Raw genomic sequence first — 27,993 nt, forward strand, 5'->3', positions numbered from 1 at the left:
CTTATGCTTCATACATTTTGATTTAAATTCCATATAATAAGTTATTTTTATAGCCCTCAAGAGAGTAGTAAGCACTGGTAAAAGAAAGTAAGAGATACTAATCAACCCTACCTCAATGACTTGGATATTTAGGATGAAATCATGGCACCAGAAAGAAGGAAAAAACAAACAACAAAAAAACACCACCACATTGACTTCAATGTAGCTGAGATTTCAGCTTTCTGATTTGCTTAAATTGTAGATAATTTAATTTCCAAAGTACCTAATTGCTACAATAAGTGAGCAGAGGTAAAAGTTCACTAATGATAAGTTAAACACCAACAAAATGAATATTTACCCTCTTAATTCTCTTACGTCAAGATCCTTCCTGTCCTTAAAGCCGTGTGCCACACCTGATCTCTATAGAGCTAAAAGACACATATTACAGATAAAGAAAGTCATGAGGTAGGGGATTTCCAAAAGCAGCTGAGAGGCTGGAGATCACAAACTCTCTTAAGGGTCCTGCTGTTTTACTGCACAACTGGGCAGAATTGAGCTTGCAGCTGGGATCCTGGGTGAGTTGCTAGTCTTGGCCTCCGTGGTCCCTGCCAAATCACTTCTCCCCCAACATGAAGGACGGAAATGATTCAGCAGTGCCCTGTGCCAGCATAGTCCTGCTGCGGATCACACATCAGCCCACCTCAGCCCTGCAACAGAGTCAAACACGAAGTGCTAAAACCCCAAATCTTTGTTGTCATTATTAGGAGACGTAGATTAAAGGTTTGCAGGTCTACAACACTCACTGTGCTGAAGGGTGGACAATCAGCTTAGGGCAGGAAGAAACAAGCCTCACAGTGGTCTGTAGCAGGGGAGATAAATTACCTGCCTAATAGGAATATTTAAAGTTTGTATTAAAAATAATAATAAAAAAAATCAGTGCAAAGCTGACATTGTAAGGCAGATGAGGATATCCAGACTTCTAATTTAAATTTTATCACAATTTAAATACTTGTATTTTTGTTCACATTCCAGAACCTGCCAAGACCATCCTTTTTATTAATTTAATAGTATCATCATTATTTTCCCAACATGTTTAATTCTTGCATCAAAAGGAGCTAGCTGGTTGCTATGTTTGAGATGCTAAAGCTGTATGAATTCTCTAGAAATATTCACCATTCACTTACTCAGAATGGCAAGTTTCAATGAGATTTTCCTTGCTTTAATCGGTTTGAGCTAGCTCTTTGGCATTCTGTTATAAATAATAGAAGCTACACACTGCACTTTTATAACATCATTCATCTAAGGATCTCATAACTTAATTAAGAGGGACACTGTCAGGTTAAAAATCATATATTTTTTATTAAGTAATTTCCTTATCTATGTTACTAATAACATTTTAGGCTATTAAGCTGAAACAAATTCTTAAAATCTAATTTAACATCTACTACTAGCGTGTATATATTATATATACACAGCTGGTTTACTTTCTGAGATATTAAAACAGATGTGCTAGCTTTACTTCTGTTTCAAGTTGGTTTCATTTACAGATTTTCATGTGTGAACAATACTCTTTCTTCGGAGTGGTATAAACACTCCAGGAGAACATTTAAATGCAAACAAAAAACTATATTAACATTTAAGAAAATAAAACATATGGTTTTGTTAATATAAGACTTGCAAGATTTCAACAGCAATAAAACTTTAATTTTAGAGAAAACTATCTAACATTGTACGGTGCTTATTTTCACTTTCTCTAAAGGGAAGGTGAGAAGTACTACTTCTGCACTTTTTAATTACGGGAGTGCACAAATCTGTTTGCTGTGAGGGAATACTTCATTAATAAATTCATTCAACTATATCTGAGCCTTTTCAGATATCCAGAAAAGGCTGCTATATGCTGCTACTTCACAGAGTTCACAGAGGCTTAAAACAGAGATTCGGTTTTGATGGGGAAAGTTAACATAATGAAGTTTCTACGAGCCACAGTTTAGTTAAACTGTAAGTTGTTGAAACATACGCTGCATTTCCAGAATGGGCACACAGTACCTAAAGCACTGTTGCGTCTCTTAGAATCTACAGAAATCAACTGTAACATCAAAAACTGCAGTATGCATTTTTGTAGCCTTCACTAAATACTGGGGAAAACTGAGACAGAGAGATTAAATGATCAAAGTCACAAGAGTGAGTCAATGATAAAACCAAATATATATATATTAGATATATAGATATGCCTGCGCTACTCACTCCTCACCAAGCTACTTGGTATCTTCCTGATATTTCAATGTATTTTATGTGAAGAACAAACAAAGCTATTTTTCATTTCTGTGCCTATCAGCTAATATACAGCAAGGAAGAGGTGGTTTTCAAGTTTCCAGTAGGTCTTTTTGCTTAGAAAGACATTCCTTCTCTTTCTTCAGTTCCCTAGGTTCAATGATCAGCAAAGTGGGTGTTTACTTGCACCCTCAGAGCTCCTGCCACACAAGCCAAAAGGATTTTTACCTTTTGTTTTGCTTTTTAATGGTCCATTGCTCAGACATTAGTCCCAGGAGATAGACCACCAACTACTAAACTTTTTAAGCAGGTGGAGGTTGAAATGGGAAGCAGGTCATGGAGTCAACAGCAGTGAGTCAGCTCTGTCTACTGCTTGAAAAGAGAACTGTAACAAAAGTGAAAATAATATGTACAAATAACAAAATGTACAACCAAAAGGCCTCTCAGGAGCCAGCGAGAAACAATGGACGCGCACTAAAGCCAGCTTTGAAAATGGTGGTGCAGCCCAATATTCAAAACCAAACACAGGACAGTTGTGCAGAAGAATCCCTTAGATGAGATGTTCAAGGTTAATCAGCTGGGTAGTGCAGAGACAACATGAAATTAGGCCAAGGACCACCTTCCTATGACAGGAAGAATTAAAGAAACACCTTGCTGTTCTGCTTGAAAATGTGTTTTACCTAATAAATGCATGAGCTTTCAGAGGTAAACTTTTGCTGGCTCACTAGAGTAGTGGGACTTGAATATGTATTCGTTTGGTGATAACCAGTTTATTATAAAATCATTGGAATTCCCTGATAACCTCTCATTCTCTGATAAAACATTCATTATTTCACCTTAACATCGTCAGGATAATTTTTTTTTTTCAGTTACAGACTTCTCATGTTGTACCTATTCAGGACCCAGGACATACAGCTGAGAACTGGTGGCCAGGGCCTGAGTGTCAGCATTTGCTTTATGGCTTCGGTAAGTCTTTCAAATTGTTGGTGTTTCATTTTCTTAATTTGTCATGTGCAAGACATGTCTTAAGAGACAGTGCTTCAGTACTATGAAGTCCAGCTATCATTACATACGTCTCAGCCAAACCAACTAGTGACAACTACAGATAGCACAATGCTTTTCAAAAATGTATTTGTATCGTTTTGTCGCTGTTTTAAAAGTATGAGGTCTGATTACTCTGATATTAATGTGTATAATTGTCTCATTAATCATCACACAGACCCTTCTCAACAGTAGGTATGTTGAAGAAGTGAATAAATAAATTGTAACAGTGATGATATTTTTCAAGTAATATAATTTTTAAATGTCACACACGTATGGCTGAAGATACCTGCCTCACAGGCCGTTCTTAAAAGCAGAATTTAAAAGGTAACTTGTCTAATACAGCAAAGTCAATCCTACACAGACACACCAAGTCAACCATACACAGGTATATCTCTCCATGTCTTCTTTGTCACAGAATCACAGAATGGTTTGGGTTGGAAGAGACCTTAAAGCTCATCCAGTTCCAACTCCCCTGCCGTGGGCGGGGACACCTCCCACTAGACCAGGTTGCCCAAAGCCCCTGAGCACTTCCTGAGATGGGGCACTTGAAGGAGCTATGTTAATGCCCAGAGAGCAAATTTAGTCCTGTATTTCTATGCCTGGGAAGTTCTCTCTTAAAACTTAAAAACAAATCCCTAGTACAGTGATTTAAAGATAGTGCTGAAGGCAAAGTAAAAAACAAACAAACCAAACCACCACATTAAGACCAGATATAACTTGGAGTACATTTTTACTGTAATTACCAAGGAAAAAAAACATTGAAAACCAGCTGTACCTATTTACAAAAGAATTTAACCCAGACTCTGGGTTCTGGTATCCTTATCTCGTGGACAGGCTGAGCACACAAGGAAGATGAGCACAGCACAGTACTCTTACATTTCTAGAAAGATTAGCCAGAGCAACCACGAGCTAATGGCCTCATCTCCTGCCACATAAAGGCTAAAAATTTCAAATTGACCATTATCCTAAAATAATCCTGTTAGGACATCTCATGGTGATATTTATTACATGTGTCCAGTTCAAAGGTGTTGCAAAATACATGCAGACAACTTTATTTTTCAAAGCTGAGCATTAACTACAAAATGTTCAGCTTCACAGTGCTCTTTACATGGGACACAAAATGAGTTTCTATGTTCCAGTAGCTGAAAGCAAATATATGCTAGTATTCCACATCTTTCTCTCCTTTGCCCAGGATGCTTTGGGCTCACGCATTCAGTAGTTCACCCTCTCATCCACACAGTCCTTTACTTTCTCCTGCTTTTTCACTCATTTCTTGCACTCACCCAGGCTCTCTCTCCATAATCAGCTATCCATTTTTTTAGAATCACAGAATGGTTTGGGTTGGAAGGGACCTTAAAGCCCATCCAGTTCCAACCCCCCTGCCATGGACAGGGCCACCTCCCACCAGACCAGGTTGCCCAAAGCCCCATCCAGCCTGGCCTTGAGCACCTCCAGGGATGGGGCATCCACAGCTTCTCTGGGCAGCCTGTGCCAGTGTGTCACCACCCTCACAGTGAAGAATTTCTTCCTTATAGAATTGGAATGATTCAGTCTATCGGCATTCTTGTTCTCCTTTCTCTCTTTCATCACCCCACCAGCTGCTGGCAGGCTCTTCTCCCCACGGAGCAACCTTTTTGTCTGGTTGTGGAGAGCCTCAGCAATGCTGCAGTTCCCACAGGACTTCCCTGCTGACAACGGGCCCCTGTAGGGTGCATGCAAAGGACCAAAACACATTGCCTTTTGGTCTGAGTTTGAGACCCTGATCAGACAACACAGCCGCTAATTATAATTTTGTCTAGTCTCTCACCCCTCCCTGAACCAGTTTCCTCTTTTCCCTATGAAGAGAGCTAGTAGTAGTGAAGTATATCCTTCGGGTACAGAAGGAAGGCCTCCTTCATTAAATGCTATGAAGTGTTTTGATATCCTCAGAAGCGTGGTGTTATTTAAGTGCTAATCACTCTAGTCTTCAGCATGTCCAAAATGATTTTGCTTGTTACCAAAAAGCTCCATTGTCACACATTACATTGCCATTGCACTGAAAAATAATTAACAGCCTACATTTGGGGGTCCATTATTTGAGCTGTCTGACTGACTAGGGAATTATCCAGAATTCCCAAGTTTTCAACAGAGAAATTAGAAAACATTAAAAAGGTAGGCCAGGGAACATCTCTGTGAAACAACTCACACAAAGAATGAGAAAAGAGACCATTCCTTGCAAGCACTAAGGCAAAGCAGTAGGCAAAAGTCAAGGTAATCTGATGTAACAAGCAATCTATATGATAATTTAAGAAGGTAATCTAAGAGGAGTCCCAAAGATTATCTAACTCAAGCATTTAGCAAACCATTCTTAAAAAGCTAGAATCCTGAAAATTTACCAAGAACAGCACACACTGATCAAATCAGGAGATGTAACATACGGCTGTACCATTTAATATTTCAAACACCACATAAAGCAAAACGTGATGTGTATATGAGAAGCAATCTATAGCACTTGAAACACTCGCAGATCCCGAGTTAACCATCTCCACTGTTGCTTGTTTGGAATCTCTTCACCTCTTTTTTTCCCTGTAGGAAACCAACCTAACCAGCTTGAAGCCTACCTAACGCACATACTGCTATACATATACACAAGTCAGAAATGGAGTCAAAATTGCTGGCTGACCCAAGTAAACCAGGTAGGACTGAAACTCTGCATCCAAACAGATCTCAGGTTTGAATACCCACTGGAGTTTGACCTGGATCACTTCCTCATCCTTCAGAGCTCCCACATTCAATTAGCTAACATTGGGCATGTTACATAATTAAAAACAAACAAACAAAAAATAAAACAAAATTAACAAAACAAACAAAAACATGTAAAGTACCGGTGGCACGGAAGAAAACAAATCATAAACAAACAACAAAACCCCAAACATTTCAACAGACTTATATGTAAGATGCAAATTTGCCCAAGACCAAAGACAGCTGGAAGTAGGTGGCATATATCTTGTAAAGGCAGTACAGGTATGTTAAGAACCTGAACTGTGAGACAAAACTCAAAGGAGCAACAGTCTGGGAAGGAACATCTTTGAAAGATTCCTTCCTTACAGTACCAAACTTTTTTTTTCCTTCCTTTTTTTTTTTTTTTTTTTTAAATTACAGTCTCAAAGCTGGAGAAAGTCATCCTCCTTTTTCCTCTCCAGTTTCTGCTCCTGACCTCCAGCACCGAAGGCCAGCCCTGCACCCAGCACACTCAGCTTCCAGCCACTGTGGAATTTCTCACCCTGGCACTGCATGCCCAGCTGTGCTCATGGAAGTGGAAAATCTGACAGCATTGTCTGAAAGACACAGCTTGGGATAATTGTTTCTCGTAGTTCCTCTGTCAGTGAACATTATCATATTCCTCTCACAGGAAGGCTACTAAACCTTTCATATTCCTCAGCTCCCAGCCACAGAATTCCTCTTTGCCTTTAAAGTAGTAGTTATATATGCTGGGATGTGAGAAAAGGTTTTAAAATTTTGTGCAGATTAGAGATAAAATGTCCATAACTGTATTTGCTTTAACAATTTCTTTGTATGGCATAAACACGGGAAAAGGAGGAAAGGGAAGCAAAAAGTACTTATGTTTATGTAACATAGGATGGATGTCCTTCATGCCTGTAAATTCTTATTTTATAAACACAATATATATATTACCCTTGTTTTAATGCAGGACAGAAAACCTACAACACTTTCACTGTGTAAATTTTGAAAGAAACGCAGAAGGAAAAGCTATGAGCCCCTCGCAGCCAGGTGCACGAGTAGCACAGATCCCTGTAAGAGGAAGGATTTCCAGCACAGATCCCTGCTTTCTACCTTCATTTCGATGAATCCCATTCATCGTATCAAACCTTGGTATCTATATCAACTTCTTGGAAGGCCACTGTCACCATTATGTCAGAGCTCCACTTGACCTCCAATGCCTCTTCCCCCAGCCTCCCTGGGAGGCAGAAAGAGCTGTTATGCCCAAACTGGCTTCCCCAGGGTCCTCTGGGAGAGCTGTGGCAAAGCAAGGGTAAGAGCCCAGGGCTTATGTGTTTCAGGTTAGTACCTGACAACTTAACCCTCCAGTTTCTCTCTCAAATGCGTTCTGCAAGTTGTTATTTATTTTTTGTTAGGGACACAGAACTGAAAAAAAGATCCCAGTGAAAATCCTATTCACTCCTGTAAGACAAAGGCTGCACTTCCTAATGTTCTCTCTTGATTTTCCTCCCCTTTTCCCTCTTTGTTCTACCCTAACCAGTAATGTCACAAAAAAAGGTGATGGCCTTTTATGAGAATGCTAGCCAACACTTAAACATCAATTTCACTGGAGATTGTCAAACCCAAAGTCATGGCTGGAAGGATATTCTCTCTGCTGCTTCTTTCCATTTCTTTTGCTACAGGTAAGGGTGCTATTGTTATTCAGAGGAGAATAAACAACATTCCTACATTACCCTGAGAACTTGAATGACAGTTTCTCTGAGCAATTTTCCACCCTCATATTTGTGCACATTGCTGTAATGGCAAGCTTCGTGCTGATCTCATCTTAACACTTTTAGGTGAATGCTTATGTTAATAGAACAAATTAAGCTAGGGATTTTCATGCCACCTTGGGCTGGTTCCAGGCCAGGCTTGATTTCCCATCTTCAGATGAAAGAGATCAAATCAAAGCCACCGTAGTATTAAACAGGAACCTCAAAGTACCTTTGGTGATCCAGAAAACATATAAATAGCCGATGCCCAGGTGTAGAAAGCAATGCTGCTGGTAACATACTAAGTGATATTCTTTCTTTTGATGAAGTGAAGTAATATCCACAGTCTTCATCTCTTTCAGTAGTACAAAGAAGTATTCCCTCCACTCGTCTCTACACAGAAGTAGGGCATAGCCTAGCTATTCACATACCAGTACGTTTCTTCCAAGAATTAGTCATGATGTGAGGTGATTAAGAGATACCTTAAAGACTGCAACAGTGCACTGAAAACGTAGGCACACAAAATCCCTAGACATTTTATGAAATTCAGGCCAATATATATATATATAAAATTTATGCATACATAATGCATGTATCTAGTGCAATGGATGTCTTTTTCTATATATTTTGTATGTTATGAATTTAAAGAAATAAAAAACCATGAAGTAAATACAAATACATGCACACACAGAGAAAATTATGTGGGCCTTTCTAGCATGAAAAGGAAATTATTAAAAGTTGGATAAACAACAACTGAGGATATGACAGGGGCAGCTGGAGAACCACACTGGGGGACAGAACTTCTAAGTGAATCCACACAAAAAAATGCCTCCCCTGACAATCCGTTGTTCTTCAAAGAGAATAATGATTCTAGAGATGAGTTTGCATTTGTCTTTGGATGTCACAATAAATGCTAAGAAAGCAACTGAATGAGAGTTATTATTTCCTCTGAGCAAAGAAGGATTTGGGTAGGCTGTCAGAATAGCAGCACCAGCGATCCGAGGGCAGATACAAAGCAACGGCAAGTTAGCAGGAATCTGTCCAGGGCCCTGGGAAAGGAAGATGAAAGAGGCCATGGGGCTAGCTGGAGATCTAATAAAGGTAGATATAAGAACCACAACTGCAAGACAGCTGTTAAATCACGAGGGACGTAGGAGCATTGTTTGAGAAAGCGATCACATGAGGCATAATTCCTCTGATTCTGTGACCACCAGAACACAAACCTCTGGGAGTCAGCAGAGAACGTGTTCCACTGAGGTCCAGGCTACTTTGCTGGAATAATTCAGCTGGTCTGGGGGTACTGGGGGCTCTATCCGTGTCTCTACCTCATCCACACACTTGCCACCCTGGGAGAGTGAGCACAGCATGAAGCACTGGTAACCCCTTTGTGTTCAAGAGTATTAGCAGTGATATTATGGGCTATCTAATCCTCTCTCTCTAAATGAGTGTGCTGGGCAGAACATAAATCCAGCCCTACCTCTGAGAAACAAGATGCTTTTCCAACTGGCCTGATTGAGTACTTGGCCTGATGATGACTTTCACAGTCAGATGTGCAATCTGCCCTCTGGCTCCTTGTTGGTTTGGACTCATTGCCTAATCTCTAATACCCGACTGCAAGAGATAGAGATTCCTGTTTGACTTCATAAGACAGTATGTCACAGACAATAGGTAAGCTGTGTCTTTGCACCTGACGTTTCCACAACAGATCCTTTCCACAGTGCACTCTTCCTTGCAGTGCTACAATATGGAAAATGACAACTGTAAGGGACAGGAGAAGTAACCTTTAAAACTGCTGTACAGCAGCAGGAAAAAAAAATCACAAATTGATCCAAGAAAACAGGGCGCGTGCTATCCCACTTGGATGGGCTGCTTTGGGGTGTTAACATCACAATTCAATGGTACTGTTTCATTATTTGCTAACCTCTATGGCAAATCTGAATACCTTTGTTTAAGAAGAACGATCTAAAATGGATTATGGGCTGCATTATGAAAGCATAAAAACATTTATAAAATCCACACCCCTGCCCTCCACGCCCATGCCATTCTATCAAAATATACAGAAGAAAATATTTACAAGGTATAATCTTCTCAGTTAGGCTCAGTTTCCTGTATATATTTTAAATGCAATTTCTCAAGAACGTACACATAAGGAAATCCAAGAAGTGGGAGGGGTCCACACAGACCTGTGCTCCAAATTTTAGATGAGAACCATGTTATTTTCTTATATACCAGTTTTGGTCTTTCAGATTGCCCCATGACAACAGGAAAAAGGTAGGAAATGAAGTTCAGACTAGAGATGAATGAAGGAAAACCCCAGTAGAGTGCAGCTTTTTCTGTATACGAAGTTGGTAACAATTAAGGGGAATTCTGAATCACAGTTTAATTTGGCATTTTCAGAGCTAGGATTACTTCATTTCAAAGACTGAGCTAAGTCTGCAAATTTCAAAGTATCTAGCACGCTATAAAAACAAGAAAATGGAGCAATCACCAGAAGAAAGAGTCAAGTGCTTAAACTAGGACAAAGTAATAACTGACACGGAACTGGGACTTTCCCCATTTTCACTCTCACAATCCTGTGGTAAACCATTTCACTTTGTCTTTGGTTTAATTTAGGAAAAAAATATTGAAAACTCTCATGCTTGGAATGAGTATATATTAATCTTTTGTTCTGAGTAATAAGGTGAAAAGAAATGTAGTCCTAGCAGGATACTAATTTCTGATGTTGTCAATTAAAAAATTTCTGCTGGTGTTTTGAATGGAAAAATCTCTCGGAAAGTGTTTTTATCGAAGCACCCAGTTCCAAGTCCTGGATTATTAGGTTAAGCTCCGTCAGCAGAGAGACCAATATAAATGCTTTTCATACCATCTGCCTCGATGCCTTGACAAAAAAATAAAGACGAGAAAATATGTAGATCCCAAATTCCCCAATTTTAACCTGTTTCTCTTTAATATAAAGCTGGGAATTCAGGTCCTAAAATATAAAATGAAAACCATGATTTCTTTTCTTTCTATCTTTCCTCAGAAACACACAGAACATCCAAAAACACACGGTGTTCCCAGGACTTATTTCTTTTTATATTTTCAAATCAGAAAAAAAAATGTTTTTACCTGATATTTATCAGGAGGCTCTATATAATCACAAAGGTTCTTATTTCCCTGTTTAAAAACAAATTAGGGTGTTGTACAGGGCCTTGGAATATTAGGAGGCAACTCCAACAGCTAATGATGGAGGACAGTGCCTCAGCAAAGGCATTAGCGATCCATCTGGCCAATTAAAGAGCAACTTAGGCAGAGCCCAATACTATTTCTCAATTACGGTGGCTGTGACATCGAGACTTGAGGAATAGTGAGATTTAGCATGAAATAATACCGTGAATCCAAACAGAGAAAACCAAGGAATAGGTGTTGTAACCCCACAGCAGAGAGAAATGGGAAAACACTGTCAGCCAGAAGAGATGTACCTTGACTACCAGCAAGAAAGAGGGCAGGACTTTAAGAAAAACGGCTCAGACATGAAAGTAATACTAACAAAGCCCATCTTCCTACAGATTGGTGATCAGAGCCTGCAAGCTCTACACAATACGAGTACAATTATTGTAGGTCTCCCCTCCCACAAGAAAGGTAAAATTCTCAGTGAGCAAAAGACAGAGTGCTGTGGTTGCTCTGCAGCAAAGCATGTGCTGGCCAGCCAGCCGTCTTCCACTAAGCTTAGTTAAATGACAAGTTCTGCTTGTTTTTGCCCAGAAGTGGCACTAGTTTGAGCTTTTTCTCTTCTCTTTAGACCCCCATTTTATAGAAAATGAATTCTCTTTTAAGTTCTTTCAGACTTGGCTGAAAATGGTCAGCATGCTCAAAAGTTGTGTATGGTCATGAGAGACAGGCATAGGGACAGAGAGCCCCATAAACTTACATGAGATAACTTGGCAGCAAAGTACAACAGAAATCTGTGGTGTTTAAAATCTGGAAGCTTAAGCCCATGCCTAGCAGAGAGAAACCAAAGCGTTGCTCTGTTTGCTGCTTCCCTATCCTGACCTCCACGAGCCCTGACTTTGCTATTTCCTCCTGTGGCCATGACTGCAGACACAGACGAGCAGGATCTGCCATGGCAGAATTTGGACCTGGACAACGCGTAAGATTTCCTAATGCCTCTACATCACAGTATATTTTAAAATATTTTTTTTTCCACATCTTGCACCTTCAAAAGCATACAACCTGAACTCATGTGTCAATAAAAGCATTTTTTTCTGTCCCTCCCCACCTGTGCCTCCTTCTATTCCTTTCTCCCATCTTCCAGCAGTGAAAGGAGAAGGAGTTAAAAGATCACGCTGCCTTCCAGACAGTACTTTCTCATGTATGTTACCTCTCTCCGCACACAAGTGACGCTGCCCTCCCTCTGGATGGTTCCACATATCTGTCCTCTGAAGCTAAAGAGATGGGAATGATTTTCCTCAACATGAAATGCCGTATAAAGAGTGTGGGTGGGAAATATGCAGTGTAATGGAACTGAAACCCCATAAGGGAAATCAACACAGGCAGTTGCTGATACGCTATTTACTTGGATAAATCATCCATTTTCCTCCTGGGCAAGATGACTTGAGGTATCACCTATCCGGGATGGCAAGTGCAAACATAAATAATAAATAAATCTATCTGAGGAAGAATTTTGACTGTAATGGGCTTTGTAGAGAAGTAAGTTTCAGTTAAACTTAATCCTTGCTGTCTTCTGTGTCTCCAGCAGCAGAAACATCTGGTCGGTTTTAGATTCCCCTTGGATTCCCAACTTCAAAGGGAGTTATAAAGAATAACAAATACATGTACTGGCACTGAAAAAAAAAAATTAGAGCAGCAGGAGAGAATGGTAAAATTGTCCTTATTTGACTGCTAGTGACAGGCGCCACAGGCAGAACTGTGAGAAAAAATCTTAACGGCTCAGGCAAATAAGCTTTTTTTTTTTTTTCCTAATGACTGGCTCTCTCTACTAATGACGCAGAAAATCTATGGGATCTGCCCCATAATGGCAAGAAGCACATGTGCCAAGGAACATGCACGCAAGGGTATGTAGAAAACAGATTTCAAATCAGATATGTACTAAATTAATAGGCAGGAAACCAGGAACTAAGTTTTGTTCCCAGCTCTTTAGCTGAGAGTTCGCTGTTTATGTTGTTGGTTAAATTACAGAGGGCCAAATTTGGGCTCTTTAAGTCAGTAGGACATTGCGAAGTATGGTCATAAACAATGACTGCCATACGCACTTGTCAGAACCTATTCCAAAACTCTCAGGAACAGGGGTAAGGGTAAGCAAACACAGTAACAGACGTCTGCAGCATGACGTCTTTCCTCTGCTACGTGGTGGCTGGAAAGTGAATGGGTGGCCATGCTGCCTTTACGAACACAGCACTACCTGCAACAGCCTTTGACACGATTTTGCCCGTCTGTGCACTGAGCTTCATGCTGATCTTCTGAATCAATGGGCTTGTGGAACAATGTCTCCCACTTCACTCATGCAGCATCAACAGTCTTCTTTATCAAGTTTTATTCTTTCACCGCTTCAATCGTAGGGCTAATAAAATAAATGTAATGTGAAGGATGTGTGAGGATTCATGAACCTATGTGAAGCCTCCTGTAAGCTAAACATTAACTCTTGTAGGAACACTAAACTTGTTAATCTTTTCATCAATACTATAGTCTCCTAAATGCCTGGCTTCATGTCATGTGAAGACAGATGCCAGAGGGGAAAATTACAGAATAGGCTTTTGCAAATAGTATTATAACCACAGCTATCCCTCTTCCACCTCCAGTGACAGAGAGTCCATAGAATATAAATATTGAAGGTAGTCACCAAATAAATTCCAGTGATTCCTGAATCAAAGAGACTGATCAACTTGTGGATATTTGATTGCTATTTTTGGCAACTAAATTATTTCTTGCAAATAATTCTTGCAGCTCTGTTACTGGACTTGCAAACATGACTTTTTTCCTGACCTTATTTTATCTTATTATGTCATGAGGTAAGCAGCTTCCCATTGTTTCAGATTCAAAGATATTTCAGGATCTCTTTAATGCCCCACGTAACAGCAAGACTGTATCAAGATTTTGCCGTAAATACAGCAGTCTCGTATTTATATCAGAATGTTCAGTCATAAGAATCGTAAGTTCTTGTACCGTGCAATGATTGAAGGACTTCTGCAACAGGATCCTTACTGAAAGACCCTAATCCTAAATTGACTTCTCACTGAATAGTAGAAGACTCAAAATGAAGGTGCTCTACAAACTGCTATAGAAGAAGGAATTTAAGCATATGTCTGTGAGACAGAAATCATCCATTTTTGAAGCTCATACTGCAGTGCTACTAAACAGTTGAATCTAGAAAGGGAACCCAAAAAGAACTTGAATTGCACAGCAGAGACAGGACAAATCAATTCCATGTCCGGTGTACCGTTGCTTTGGGGGAGCCGTTGTGGGATAAATTCATCCCTCTTGCCCAGGAGCTACCACTGAAAGCAATGATACGTGAAGCAGGATCTCTGCTGACATCAGACTGTCAGGACCTGTGAAAGACAGTGCTTTTGGATGTACTGATGCAAAATTAACTTTTAGAAAAGTCTCTTTGACCCCTTGACCTAAAGATCTTTGACTCTTGAAAGGGGGCCTGTCTTACTAAGGCTCTATAATCTGTGTCACCAATATCCTCCCATTGGGAACCTTTTCAGACTAATGCTTACAATCTTAATTGTCCAGCAAAAGCATACTTCTAGAGAAAGTAACGAAAGATTTTGTGAGCACAATATGAAATCTCAGGATTCCCAAGAGATTTCTTCAAGGGCCACTTTATTTCAAGGTAACATCAGAAGTTTTCTAATTTCTGTATCTTCAGTCAGAGCTGACTGGCCTGGGTTGAGGGCAGCACAGGCTGAAACAGCTTGAAAGCCAGCTGCAGGTTTGACTGCATCCAGCAGCATGCATGGAGAATCACCAACATGGACTTGATCCCCAGTGTCTGCTAAAGCCAAGGGAAAAAACTAGATCAGGTTTATAATATGTTACAAAAAAAAAAAAATCACATTTTTTCTACAAGAAATGCTGCCTATAATGAAATACAGTTCATTAGAAAACCAAACAGCCACAATTCCTGTCTATACCTCTAATATTTACTCCTGCACACTGCAGAAATGACCTTGACTTTCTGAAGACAGACTGGCAAGTATCAGTCTAGAAGTGAAGGCTTAGAGAGATATGTTATAGCCTTCAACTATTACAGATAGCGAAGGAAACAAAAGGCACTGGAAGAGAATGGGAGGCAGAATAGCTTTCTCTCTACATCTGTTACAAGTTTTTAATGATACAAATCATTCTAGTTAAATCATATCTCTGAGTTTGGTGTGTTATTTATTAAAGAGAGCAGCACAACAAAGGGACATAGACAATCCATCCTGGGACAACAGCTAACAAACACTTCAGTTGCATAGCAGCATTTCACCAAGTACCTTTATAAATTTTTCTTTACATCTTGTTTATAGCACGTTACATTCTCCTGTAACTAGAGCTGGTAGACCAGATCCGGCATGGTCTATCAGTTTCTTGAGTACCTTTCCTGTCCTCTTATGTGTCTGTAAGCATTCAGGCACAGTGCAGCAATTCAATACAACCATTATAAATGCAGTTCAACTCCTGGCCAGCCCTCAGCATGCACATATACATTTGCAAAGCATTAATGGTAGGTTAAGCTAAAAAGAACCATCCCAATAATACTAGCCAGATAGGCAAGATCTACAGCTGCTTTCTTTTTGCTTGGGATATTTTACTGCTTATATTATTATCTTTGTGATGTGTGATGCTCTACCAGCATGCAAGAAATATTGTGTGTCCACAACAAACTTTTTCAAAAATTTATTTACAGAGTGAGGTGGTGGAGCTTTTTTTTTTTTTTTTAAAGCCTAAAAATATCATTATTCCAGCTCTTCACATTCAAGACCAGTGTAAAAATATATTCTTCAGATTAAATCAGCCTTCTTAAGAGTAAATTCAATATATACTGATACGGCAGGTTACATGCTTAGTCACGTAAAAAATTCTGATGAATACAGGAGACAGCTGTTAGACAAAGCATATATTCCTGCCTGTCTCATCACTGGTCTGTGACTGAGAAATATCAAAGCAACTACACTATTATCCCTAGAATAAGTATTTATTTAAAAGCAGCTTTTCTGTATGACAAAATACCCCTTACCAAGTTTGGAAAACAGAAACAAAAGGTTAGGTGGTCAAACAAATGGAAAATCTTTTCATTTCTTATTTTTTGTCACCTTGTGTTTACCTCAGACTTGAGCGCAAACTCTGAAGTAGAGCTGCAGGACGCATTTCCTCTGCAGGGGTGATCAGATGCTGACTGTTCTATCCCTAACTTACAAAAGTCTCAGTGATAATATTTCTAAGCCAAATGACATTGCTGTATCTAGCCAAATTCAAGGAAGCCAGATCAGAATAACCAAGGTATCGTGTGAGCAGGGTAGTATTGCAGCCCTTTTTCAAAAAACAGGGATCCACACATTGTTGAGACAAGGTCAAGTCCTTTACATTTCATGTGAAACAGTCCCTCCAGCAACAGAGCAATCCTTAACTACGTGTTTTGCTTTTAATCTTTACCCTCAGCCCTACTTGTCAAAAATACCCCCTTTAAATTCATGTTGTTCTTTTGTAGAGTGCTCCCACGGAGCTGGGTTTATGCCAGTCCTGAAGAATTTAAGATTAGCCAAAACCATAACCTAAAGTAGTATGCCTCTGAGGCATACCATATCGTGGCCCTGGACAATACTGCTGCCAGAAGAACTGTAGTATTTAAGCATACCAACCCCACTAGAGAAAGTGGAACAGAGTGGAAAAAACATCCAAGACATTAAGAAGAGAAAGCAAGAGTGGTTTGGGTGTTACACAGGATGAGTAAAGACTGACAGCAACAACCAAAAGTGCTCTAATACGGGAAGGTCCCTTTCAAATAAGACCTAAGAAGCAACAAATTGAAGTGAATACACTAATATTAACTACATAGGTTTCACACACACACCATGACGTTGTAAACAGTTATACCGAGATAGGCACCCAGAATTTCAGAAATTTGGTCTGCAAGCCCTCCACAGAGAAGGAAGCCAGTAGAACTGAAATGGTATCAAAGGCTTCTCAATTTGCAGAGCAGAAGGAATATATCTCCAGGGGAGACCTACATATAGTTGCAGAGACAGACACTATCTCTGTAACAGTTGATCAGAAAGTCCCATTATAAAATCCCAAATAATCCAAGGGACCATTTTTGTAATTTTATGAACTTCCATAGAGAATTAAATCAACTACAGAAACATTTGAAAAACACTGGTGTATTTGAAGTCCATTGCTGTGAGTGACATCAATACAAGACCTCAGCAAAGTTTAAGGGTCCTCATATATTTTAATATTTTTGTCTTAATAGAATATGAGAGATTTACTTTTTTTAATTTTAAATAGGTTTAGTAGAATTCTGATGAAGTGCTTCCCTAAATGTCACCTAGAAGAGCCCAAACACAACCCCATATTTCTGCTTTACAGGATAGCTACAGACTTTGAAATTTGCTTTTGTTTCACAGTTGAATTAAACAGTGTATTGCAAAGTTGCCCATGAAACAAAAATAAAAAATGATTTCAATCAACTGAATGTTTTGTTTTGACAAAATAATTTTGTTTTGATTGTTGCTTTCAGTTTTGATTTAAATTTTATATTAGAACATAGAACACATTTTTGAAAGAAAAGTTTGAAACAAGCATTTCTATTCCACAAATGCAAAAAAGCTTTATCTGTAAATATAGATAATGAAAATAAATTGAGTCCTAGGAGTGTGTGTGTGCATTTTATGTATATACAATTATATATATGTATGTATATATATATAAAATGAACCAGTATTTCAATCAGAAGAGAATTCCAATAGATTATTATTATTATTATTATTATTTTTTTTTTTTTTTTTACTAATTCTAGTCCTGGCCTTCCATACTCTTTAGTGAACCTCAGAAGCTTGTAATACCTCTGGAATTCTATCAATATATCAGTGACAACCTAATTATTATTAATAATCTAGGTGGTATGTTGTTCCTATCTACTCCTTAGACTGGCGGAGCTTACTGGTGTATGAAAAGTAAAAAGCTTTTCATACAATTATTTATGTAACAACTAGCACAAGTCTTGTTGGGTCAAGTGTCCTTCATTACTATTGCCATTTGGTCTGTTCCTTTAAATTTAACCTACAGATAAATACAAGAATAATTGAGATTTTAAGATGTTTAAGCACCCAAAAATTCCTTTTTCTTCAACCACTAAGAATCTTCCTCACTGCTCACACACTTCCAAACAAATAAAATGCAAAATACCATGAAGCCATGTAAGCTTGACTGAAACTGCAAGATGAGTCCTGACCTAAAGCAGGAGGAATTCAAATTAGGATTCACCTAAATCAGGTAGCAGCAAGAGCCCCAGCATATGAAAGTATTCACTTAGGAAGACCAGAAGGGGAGCTGAGGTATGGCTTGGCCTGTAAACATGACATCATTCCCAGTGATTGGCACCCCCTGGATATTTCAATGTTGAGATGCTTTTGAGAAGTGGTTGCCTCCTGCGCCATTTGGTGAAGGGCTTTTTGTGACATGGACGGAATCTCATTAAGAATCAAATAATTTGTTTGTTATAAAGCTCATTTCTAAATGCAGTGCTTGGAGCAGAAATCCGAGGATTCAAACAATTAATTGTACTGTTTAGTCTCCCATGAAAGCACTTTCTAACTTGAACCTACCTACTGGAACATCAGATGCCACACTTTGCAAAGCAGAGACGAGGAAAGTCTTGGGGAGAGCTGTTGGGATTACCTCTCCTGTGTTTTTTTAAAGTATTAGATTTGGGGAGCAATGTATGGGAAGAGAGAGGGGGGCAAAATAAAAAGAGTTTGGATTGCATATCTTTACAAACAGGTCATTACCATATGAGAGAAATACAAAGGCTTGTTCAAATGCCTGAACTACAATTACCTCTGTCACTTCTCTAACAGAGCTTTCCCTGCTGCACACCAAGCGGACTATTGAATGTGCCTTCTGCATACTGGGCCCACGGGCTGACAGCTTCCACAATCTGAAATGAATTGAATGCGCTCTCCTTCATCCTGCATATTTCTTCAGCTAAGATTGTCTGTAACCCCTTCCTAGCAGTAAGATTTCAGAGCCTAGCTGCCCTGCCTGAGGAAGATGACCGAGTCACTTATTCTTCACCTTCACAAAACAAAAACACCAATTTAGAGACCAGAGAAAACTGAAAATACCAAAAAGCACCTCTGTGCCTCAGCATCCTCAGCACTAACAGCAGAAGTTCCTTATGCTTAGATCAACATTATGTGAAAAAAATTCCCCTTTCCTATACACATTGCCTTTTCCAAATGAGGGACTGTCGGTTCTCTACTACCAGCTTTCCTCTCCCTTGTCTGGTCTTAAACTTACTGAAAAAATAAAAATAAAAAGAAGAAAAACCTCCCTCTGCTAAATGTAACACCTCCCCTCTCCTCTCTCAGTTTCCTTTGGGTCTCCCTTCACGACTCTGGCTTTGGTGTTTTTAAGACCCTGTGCTGATACCTGACCACTTTGTTCTTTTTTTTTTTCCTTTTTTTTTTTTTTTTCCTGTTTGCTTAAAACTCCAGCCCCCAAAAGAGAATTTGGAGAAAACCAGCTTTCTCTAGTTACCCCATTGTTCTTCTCAGGCAAGATCTATTTCAGATGTTTCTATTTCAAATATTTAATGACAGACCTATTCATACAAAGATATGCCAACACCACTCCCCTGTCTCTTTGGCATGATGTAGAGCACAGAAAAAGATTGTCACAAGATAAAAGGATTCAGTCAGTCAATAAAATCAAGTTCAAACTTATAAACAGTACATAGCAGATTCCATACATCATCACAACTTCCCAAGTAAAAGTCTGACAACAGCATTTTTCAAGGGAGACCCCATGGGACAAACACATATCCACTTAATGCTACCACAGTGGACCCTCACTGGCTTCCTTTCCAATAGGACCCGAAGAGAAGCCAAAAACTGTAAACTTACTTCTGGGGTCTTGTCTTCACTGCAATGCCACTCGAAAGTAATGTGCTAATGTTGCACCCAGCACAACTCCCACCCACAAACAGAAGTCTCTTGCTCAAATTAAATGCTATTTTAACTTGACTCTTTGGCCTAAAAAAAAAGATTTGAAGTGGCAGCCCATGTGTTGTAGTTACTAGTGTTAGTAATGCAGTGGGAACTCAGCAGTTACCCTGCTATGGGTTTAAAGAGCTGATCTAAGGCCTTGTCTTGCATCTGGGATCTAGACTAAAAATTCAATGCACAACCCTTATACCCAGTTATCTACATGAAGCTCACGGAGATAGCAGGTGACAGTCTGACATTAATGATCTGCTTCTTCTCTCTTCAGTCTCTACAGTATGTTGCTGACAATGAATACCTCTTATTTATAGAAGAAACTAATGCCTACAAAATCAATTTAAGACACAGAACTCTTACGAGCATCAGTCCATAACACTCTTGTGATAAATTTATTCAACACATGTAAAACTCTGCTGGTTTTAAGTAATTTTACTCACTACATGTGCCTATCCAGGCTATAATTGTTAATGAGGAGGGCCTTTTGCAAATACCTTAAGAGTCTCTGTCTGAAACAGCCCAGTTACACCTATAAACCAACTTTCACATGAACACATCATGATCAGATTTCAGCTCCATGTGAACTACAAGACTTATTATATACACGGACAAAAGAATTTTAAGGCACATTGTGGTGTGTGAAAGCAGGCTAAGGTGTCCATATAGACAATATATCTGTGGCAAATCCAATCTCTTGCATCTTGACCATTACCTATATAAAGCCTCTCTTCACTCTAATAAGCTGGCATGAGATGACTAAACTTGAATATGGACAACTAAAACAAACCAACACAAAAGCTGCCATATTGTCATCTGAACATCTCATGCACCAGTTTATTTACATTCTCCAGGGCTATAACCCCAGCTGGTAGTTTTGATTAGTAGTGAATGTGCTCACACAACAAATTGGACCTTCTCCTTCTTGGGCATAAGCAATCCCTTCCCCAGATGACTGTGGAATATGAAGAAGCAAATCTGGGGGACATTGGGCAGGCAGTTTTGTCACATCACATATCTGAAAAACTACCATCGCTGTCTGGCTCACAAGAGGATTTGGCAGCAAGTCAGACTATTTTGACTATCTGGAGGACTCTTCCCCACTGCCAGAGTAGCAAGATACAGGCATCATAGAAGCTTATAACAGAGCATAAAGTAATGTTATTTAGAAGTGAATACAAAATTGTGGACCACAAGGCCAGCTGCAGGGGCTGTCTTTTGCTAACAGGTTTTAAGCCAAAGCACAGGATAACATGGCAAGCATCATCAGAGCATGTACGTATCTACTCTTTTTCTGTTATCATGCAAGGACAGCTTTGCCCACTGTAGCCATTAGCAAATGCCTTACTGTAAAACTACAAGTGTAGCAGGGTTTTAACAGCCTTTTTCCTCTAGCTGCTCTGGGATTTTTCCTTTCTTGGCTGTAACCAGTTGCAACCAGTTGTGAATAAGTCGTTATCCCCCTGTGCAACTCACAGCAACTAAAAGAAACCAATGTCATTATGCAAGTTTCAAAAAAAAAAAAAAAAGTTTTGTTTTATGGTTAATTATCCATGGTCTATTTACAAAATAAATCAACTCATTGTGCACCACCAGGATCTGAGGCCTCATTTGAACTTTGCTTTTCATTAATCACTTTAAAAATAAATGCTAACTAGATTTTCTTTATTTCCTTTTCGGTTTGTTACTTGCATCTGGGTATAAACTATAAAATTGGTGAAAGAATAAAGTATGGATTATTCACCCTCAGTTTCATGACTTACATGATCTCAGCCTTGTCTTTCTCCACGTGCCTAAACAGATGCACAGTCCAAAAATTCCAACATTCTGTAAGAAATGCAATCACAAGATTGAAATATTTTTTAAACTCAAACTTTGACTTGCTCAAAAAAATAAAAAGGAATTCTTGAAAAGCTTCCCTTAAGAAACAGAAAGCTGGGCAAATATTTACAAATATATATAAGCTATTGTAAGAGGCAAATAAAATTACTCATGTAGATACCTAAGTAATACACAAATGTTTGTGAGCTCTGAGTGCAAGGCTCTTTTGTTTAGACAAAATCTACTTGCAGGCAGGCTAGAGAAGGCAGAAAATGGATATCTGATTTTTGCAGTGCTTACAATTTATAAAAGAAACCAGAAATATTTTTTTTTTCTGAAAATGTTTTAATTATATAAGATGTTTAGATCTTGTCCACATGTGATGACAGAGAACTACCAAATTTCTGAAAACTAGCCAATCGAGAGGCAAAGGACACTCTTGGCTGCTCTGTTAAAAACTAACTTTATTAACACTTATTTCACTTCAGCAGAGAGTAAAACATATATTTGCATAAAGCTGAAATTCCCCTCAGCTTCAACTAAGACAGTTGGAGCTACGTATTTGTTTCGATTACAGACTGCCTGCTCAAGTAAGACAAAATAAGAAAGGCTGACAAACAACTAAAACAAGAAAAACATATATAACACTGAGATGTTAAAAAGCTGCCCACAAACTGGTTTTTTTTTTTTTTTTTTTTTTTGGTCACATACAGTCACCCTTAAGAATTCTTTCTCCTTGCTATGAGGAACAGAAAGTCACAGTTCTCCAAGTTCTCCATGCAATCGCTAGTGAAATGCTATGGAAAAAGCTGTGCTGTCACAGCAGGTCAAAAAATGTCGTTCTGCTGCTCTCAGGAATTAAACTACAACATTTAGCTTCAAAGTTCCTGAGCTGGGTGCAACTATAAAGAAGACTGAACACAGCCGACAGATATTTTTTAGAAACTGAGATGAAGAGCTGAAACTAAGACATTAGATCATTAATACTACATATTGTTACTAATAGGAGCTCAGGAAGGTAATTTTTGCTTGCCTGTTGGTGTGAAATAGAATCAGAGACATTTGAAAAGTTAAAGAAATCCACTGCCTACTCCTCCACTTTGCAGATAGCTGAGTCGCTTTAACTTTCATTTCCAAAAGTAAATTAGCTCCTACTTAAATGAAAGTAAAAAGTTTAAAGCTGCCTCCACCTGACTGCAAAGTACTGCAGCCAGGCTGGAAGAGGAAAGGATAGGTCTTCAAAGAAAATAAAAGCCTTTTAAAGCGACTCCGAATACGAACGCTTGCCCTTGCAGCAGCGAGCTGTGGCCCTACAGCCGCTTTCCATTATAAATGCTAAATTGGGAAATGTTTAACATTCTTTGTTTAATCTTTGCAGTATAAAGAAAAAAACAGCTGATTCTCAGAAACAGCCCGAACAACCATTACGGGTCTGCCCCTCCCTTTCTCAGAGCAGAACAGACCATTTCCAGCCTCAGCTGACACTGACGCTTTTAAGCCAAAATGTAGATTTAGATGTACCCCAGATGACTAGATTGAAACTTCGTGATCTTTTTCTAAAGTGATGTCAGGAGCATAAAGCAACCAGGATATTTAATAAAACCTTTAAGCAGAAAAAGTTGAGGAAATACATGGAGTGAAAGTTACGGGTGAAGATGCTTTCAGATGTTTTCTACACCATTTTCTATTAACATCTTTCCACAAAATCTTTCCATGAAAGGCAATATTATTTAGTTTGATTGCAAAAATTATCAACTAAGCGTGTTATACTCTTGTTCACAGCACAGTCAAGACAGTGAGTCCATCCAATCTGCTGCCACCGATCACAAATCAAACACCAAAAGCTTGGAAGCAAACAATCCTCTCTCTTTTCCCCACACTGACAAGCTCTCCTTGTATCTTGTCTCTACAAGAACGGCTTTAAAGAGCTGAACTTCAGCATGTGTCCTAACAGCCAAACAAGTCGGAAGCATCTTCAGTCAAAATTATGAAGTAATACCCCAAACCGAGTCCCCACAGAAACTGATTTTTTTAGTTACTTTTCTCACAAGATTTTACCCTGAAGCAGACTTCCTGGAATATCAAGTCTATTTCCCTTCTCTCTTTTACTTTAGGTATAAAAGTCATGTCCTAAAGAGTGTTTTTAAAGCCTCCTAATCAACTAGGTGAAGAGAGCTTTGCCCTGTTTCCCACCCCAGGCACCAGCACAAAGTAACTGCCAGGGATGAAACCAACCAACCAACCAACCATCCATCCATCCATCCATCCAGGAGGTCAAACCCCCGAGCAAATGAGGATCTGCTCCTTCCCCAAAGTGGGTATGACACATTGCCCAGGCCATCCTCTCACTGGACTAACGTTGATACAGGCATTCAGTCCAAACAGAACACACTTTGTTTCATGGCAAGAGGAAAATATTAACAACCTTCCAGAAGAAAGAGCAAGCAACATCGAGATGTCTACTCCTCAAAAGAGCCTCTGCCAAAAGCACCGTGCCCATGCTGAGAACTTCTCCACATCCCCGGACTGCAGTGATTCTTCCCTGCAGGTGCCACGGCCCACCTCCCTAAACCATATTTAACAACAAAGACAAGGATGCACAGGTTCTGTGATGGGAGCAAAGAACCGTCCTGCCTTGTTTTCTGGGAAAGTATGAGATAATAGTTTTAAAAAGGAGGTGTACAAGAACATGCAGTGCAGCTAGGCTTGATACTTCAGTTACAGCCACTCTAAATATATTCCTTCTGGCATCATATCTTTGGGACACCAGTAAGTCAAAAAGACCCGTGAAGCTATTGAAGGTACTAGCAATCAGTTACTGACAGTGAAGGACACAAAATTGTCATAAACTTAAAACAAAGTGTCAGAGCTGCAAAAAAAGGATATTTTGAAGAACAGGAGGGGGTTAACCTTGCAGAAATATTAATAGATAGAAGAAAAAAGACTGTTGTATTTAATTCAGCACATTACTAGATATAGCAAAATCATATTAGCTAACTATTTTTCCAATATACTCAACCCCAAGCATGTGTCAAGAAAGCAAAATAATGAAATTTTAAAATAAAAATTAACGTAGAGCTTCTTTTTATTGTTGTTGCTCTTTTTAAACCCTTAGGGCTCATATTTAACCTTTTCTCTAAAATAACAAACTTGAATTTAAGAAAAATAAGGCAGAGATCTGCATAGTGGCAGGACTCGAACAGCTTTGTTTAAATACTACAGTTTTCTTAAGTTGTGAAATGAAGTCTTGTTTGTTAAAACTGAATAGTAACGTGCCATTTCAGAAACTGCTCAAATTTTTGTCTGTTCTGTTTATAAATTTAGGAAGACAGAATTTTCCTTCACAGGTTGAATGTCTAATGTCTGGTCAAGTCAAATCACCCTCTCCTCCATAAACTAAAATTAGATTTTACATTTTGCAGAAAACACAAAACTCCACCATTCTGGATGCCACTCAACTGCACAGATAAAACTAGAATTTTAGCAACATTCATTTCCAAGGTTTTTCAACTTGTTTAATTAGTAAGTACTCAGAAAATAATTAAACGTGTTGGACCATTCAGGAAGGTTAGTGCCTTGTTACAAGTCTACATAAGCTTACAAATCAAAGCTGGGTACTCAAGACTGGGGAAGTCAGAGGTAACTTAGTGATACAAACAGAAATTTCAGTAATTGAAAAGCAAGAAAATGATTTTAAGTGTGAATTCTGCTTGTCTACTGTTAGAAGTTATCAGGTTTTGTAGAATCTTTCAGTGCAGACGAAAAACTTCCAGAATAAACCTCTGGGAAGAACGGCAGAAAACACTTTTCTTTCAAGGACATATGACCACTCTTTTGATCAAGTTAAACACTGGAATCATATTCATCTCATACACACCTTCCAAGTATTTTACAAAGGGTTGACAGCAATTAAGGACACCAGGATTAGGGATTGTCATGCTCAGGAAGGTTAGTCTCCACCACTTCATATAACCATGTCATAAAATGCTACTGATTCAGCTCCATCCTTACAACTACATAGGTTTCCAGGATGTATTATTCCTACAGAGAATTCCTTCCAGAATTCTTCCTCTAAAGATCAGGGTCATCTTCTAATTTGCAGCTAACATTTATTTACAGTTAGTCCCTACAATTTGGTTTTTGTGGCGATACCAGTCAGAAGTGGTTTTTTTTTTTTTTTTTTACCTCTCTGACTTATTTCAACACCTTCTGCCTTTACATTTAAATCCACTTTATAAGCATTAATGAAATAGCTTTAGAATATTTCTGTAGGGCACAATAAACCAAGTATCTGTGATAATCCCTAAGAGATTCTGTACCGAGACAGAAATAGAGGCAGAAGATCTGGTTGCCCAGAGCTAAAGCAAGAATTGGATTCAGAATCAGGCAAGGAATCCAGTTGTTCTAGTATCCTTCTGAAGATCTACGTACTGCCCACCAATTTTGTAAAATACAGCTTATATAATCAACTTATAACAGTATACTTATATAAGATACTTATATAGCTTAAAATATTCCACTTCCTGTTTTCAAAAAGCTTTTCTTGATTCTTTTCTTGATTGTCTCAGGGATTATTGTCAAAAGATGTCAACTATTTCCTTTTATTCCTGAAGTGGGCAAAATTTATGCTTGTGCTCACTTTATGTCTGCTTTACATTGCCAGGACAACACTTTAAAATAACCAAGAGTCAAGCCCTATAACTTTTTAATTGACCTTATACACCCCTGACGTAATATCAACAAAATTAGCAGCATTACACTAGGGAAGAATCTGCCCAAGAATGTGCACACAGACAAGAACTATTTGTAAAGGGCAAAAGAAAACAAACCCCGACACAATGCTCGCAACCACAAACAGGTCAGATCCTCAGAGGATACAACTATGAATAAATTGGTTGCAATAAGTATAAGCATATTTTCCTCTTGAAACATGATCAAAAAGCATGAAATTTTCATACTACTGACCATTTTCTTCCTCCTTTTATTTGCCCTCCCCTCCCCAAATCCTTCATCTTTGATTCTTTTAGCAGGGTTATATATTTTTCACTTGCATTTGACAGAAATCGATTTAAAATATCCCAACCAACCCTAATCAAAAGAATTTCTGGATTTCTATGGATATCAATCACGTAAATGCAATAAAAAGTGAATAAATAAAGTTCAGCGTAGCATAAAATTTTACTCTGCTTCTGCACTTGCCGCTGTTATGTGGAGAGTGACCTGACACTTTCATTCTATACATCTCAAGTTTGGAGGGGGGAGAAAAAATAAAAAAGAGAGAAGGAGGGAGAGCACAGCGCTGTGCAGAAGTCATGGATGTTCCAGAGCACACTGTGACAGGAAAACACTCAATAGGAATTCCAGCAGCCAAAAAAAGATCTTAAATAGATCCATTGTCTTCCAGTCTGAAGCCCTTAAAAAGGCTAGAAATTAAAGCCTGTGCTGCCGGCACCCAGTCGTTCTTTCCTTTCATCGGGATTTGCAGGTCTTAATGCGATCTGTCGTGAGGAAAAACAGTGGAGCTATACAGTCCGGAGAGGTAGCAGAAGTGAAAGGCAGACGAGAGTTACATAACTGGCTTTTTACATAAATATTGCAGTGAGAGGTATTTTGCTTTTCAGAAAGGAAAAAAGATATTAAAAGGCACAAGAGAATTCAATCCAGCCTCCCGTACTTCATGTCCCTCTTTCGCTTTGTAACATGCATCGAGCAGTTCAAGGGAGGTTTTTCTTCTCCTTTTTCCTATTAAACCTAAACAAATAACCAATTCTGTCTTAAATATGTTGTAATAGTTTTTCTCGTATTACCTGAGAAGTGCACCACATCATGGGAGATGGAAGAAAGTCTTATTTTAAAGCATAAGCAAGGACGGCTTGCTTATCTGCAGCACAGGGCACTTCAAATGACCATGGATGTTAAACTAACTCCCCTCGGTACAGTCTGAGAAAAGGGAAAAAAACTGCAAGTCTCCCCATCTGTTATTTCCTTTTTTTTTTTTCTTTCCCCTCTTGGCTGTAGAAAAGCAAAATTATGCAAGAGCTTTTGAATGTAAAGCCTGTGTGTGCTTTTTTCCCTTTTTGTCTCTGTGTACACGGTATGTGATATTGCGTAACTGAGTACCGAGTGGGCGGCTAGCATTTACTATTGATTTACACTACTCCATATAATGAATTCAGAGCTCTGAGGGAGAGACGCACACG

At 38.9% G+C, this 27,993-nt stretch overlaps 1 protein-coding gene across 11 annotated transcripts in view; it reads right to left on the reverse strand.

Annotated features, from left to right (window-relative positions):
- Positions 1-27,993, reverse strand: part of LOC310892228 (uncharacterized protein) — a 421,439-nt gene that overhangs the window by 176,001 nt on the left and 217,445 nt on the right. For 3 of the 11 annotated variants that reach the window (XR_014577963.1, XR_014577964.1, XR_014577966.1), the window contains 2 exons: positions 21,736-21,799; positions 13,334-14,763 (listed from right to left, as the gene is read on the reverse strand). The exons of 5 other annotated variants lie outside the window; for them this stretch is intronic. Coding sequence is in view for 1 of the 6 variants with exons in the window: in XM_083819691.1 (XP_083675817.1) it covers positions 21,736-21,799 (64 nt within the window). In the remaining 5 variants the exon portion in view is untranslated. Of the gene's footprint in view, positions 1-13,333; positions 14,767-21,735; positions 21,800-27,993 lie in introns of those variants that run through there. 3 more of the 11 variants (XR_014577956.1, XM_083819691.1, XR_014577965.1) reach the window with 2 other exon arrangements.

This window comes from Anser anser (assembly GCF_964211835.1).
Source record: "Anser anser genome assembly, chromosome: 1".
Classification (NCBI taxonomy): domain Eukaryota; kingdom Metazoa; phylum Chordata; class Aves; order Anseriformes; family Anatidae; genus Anser; species Anser anser.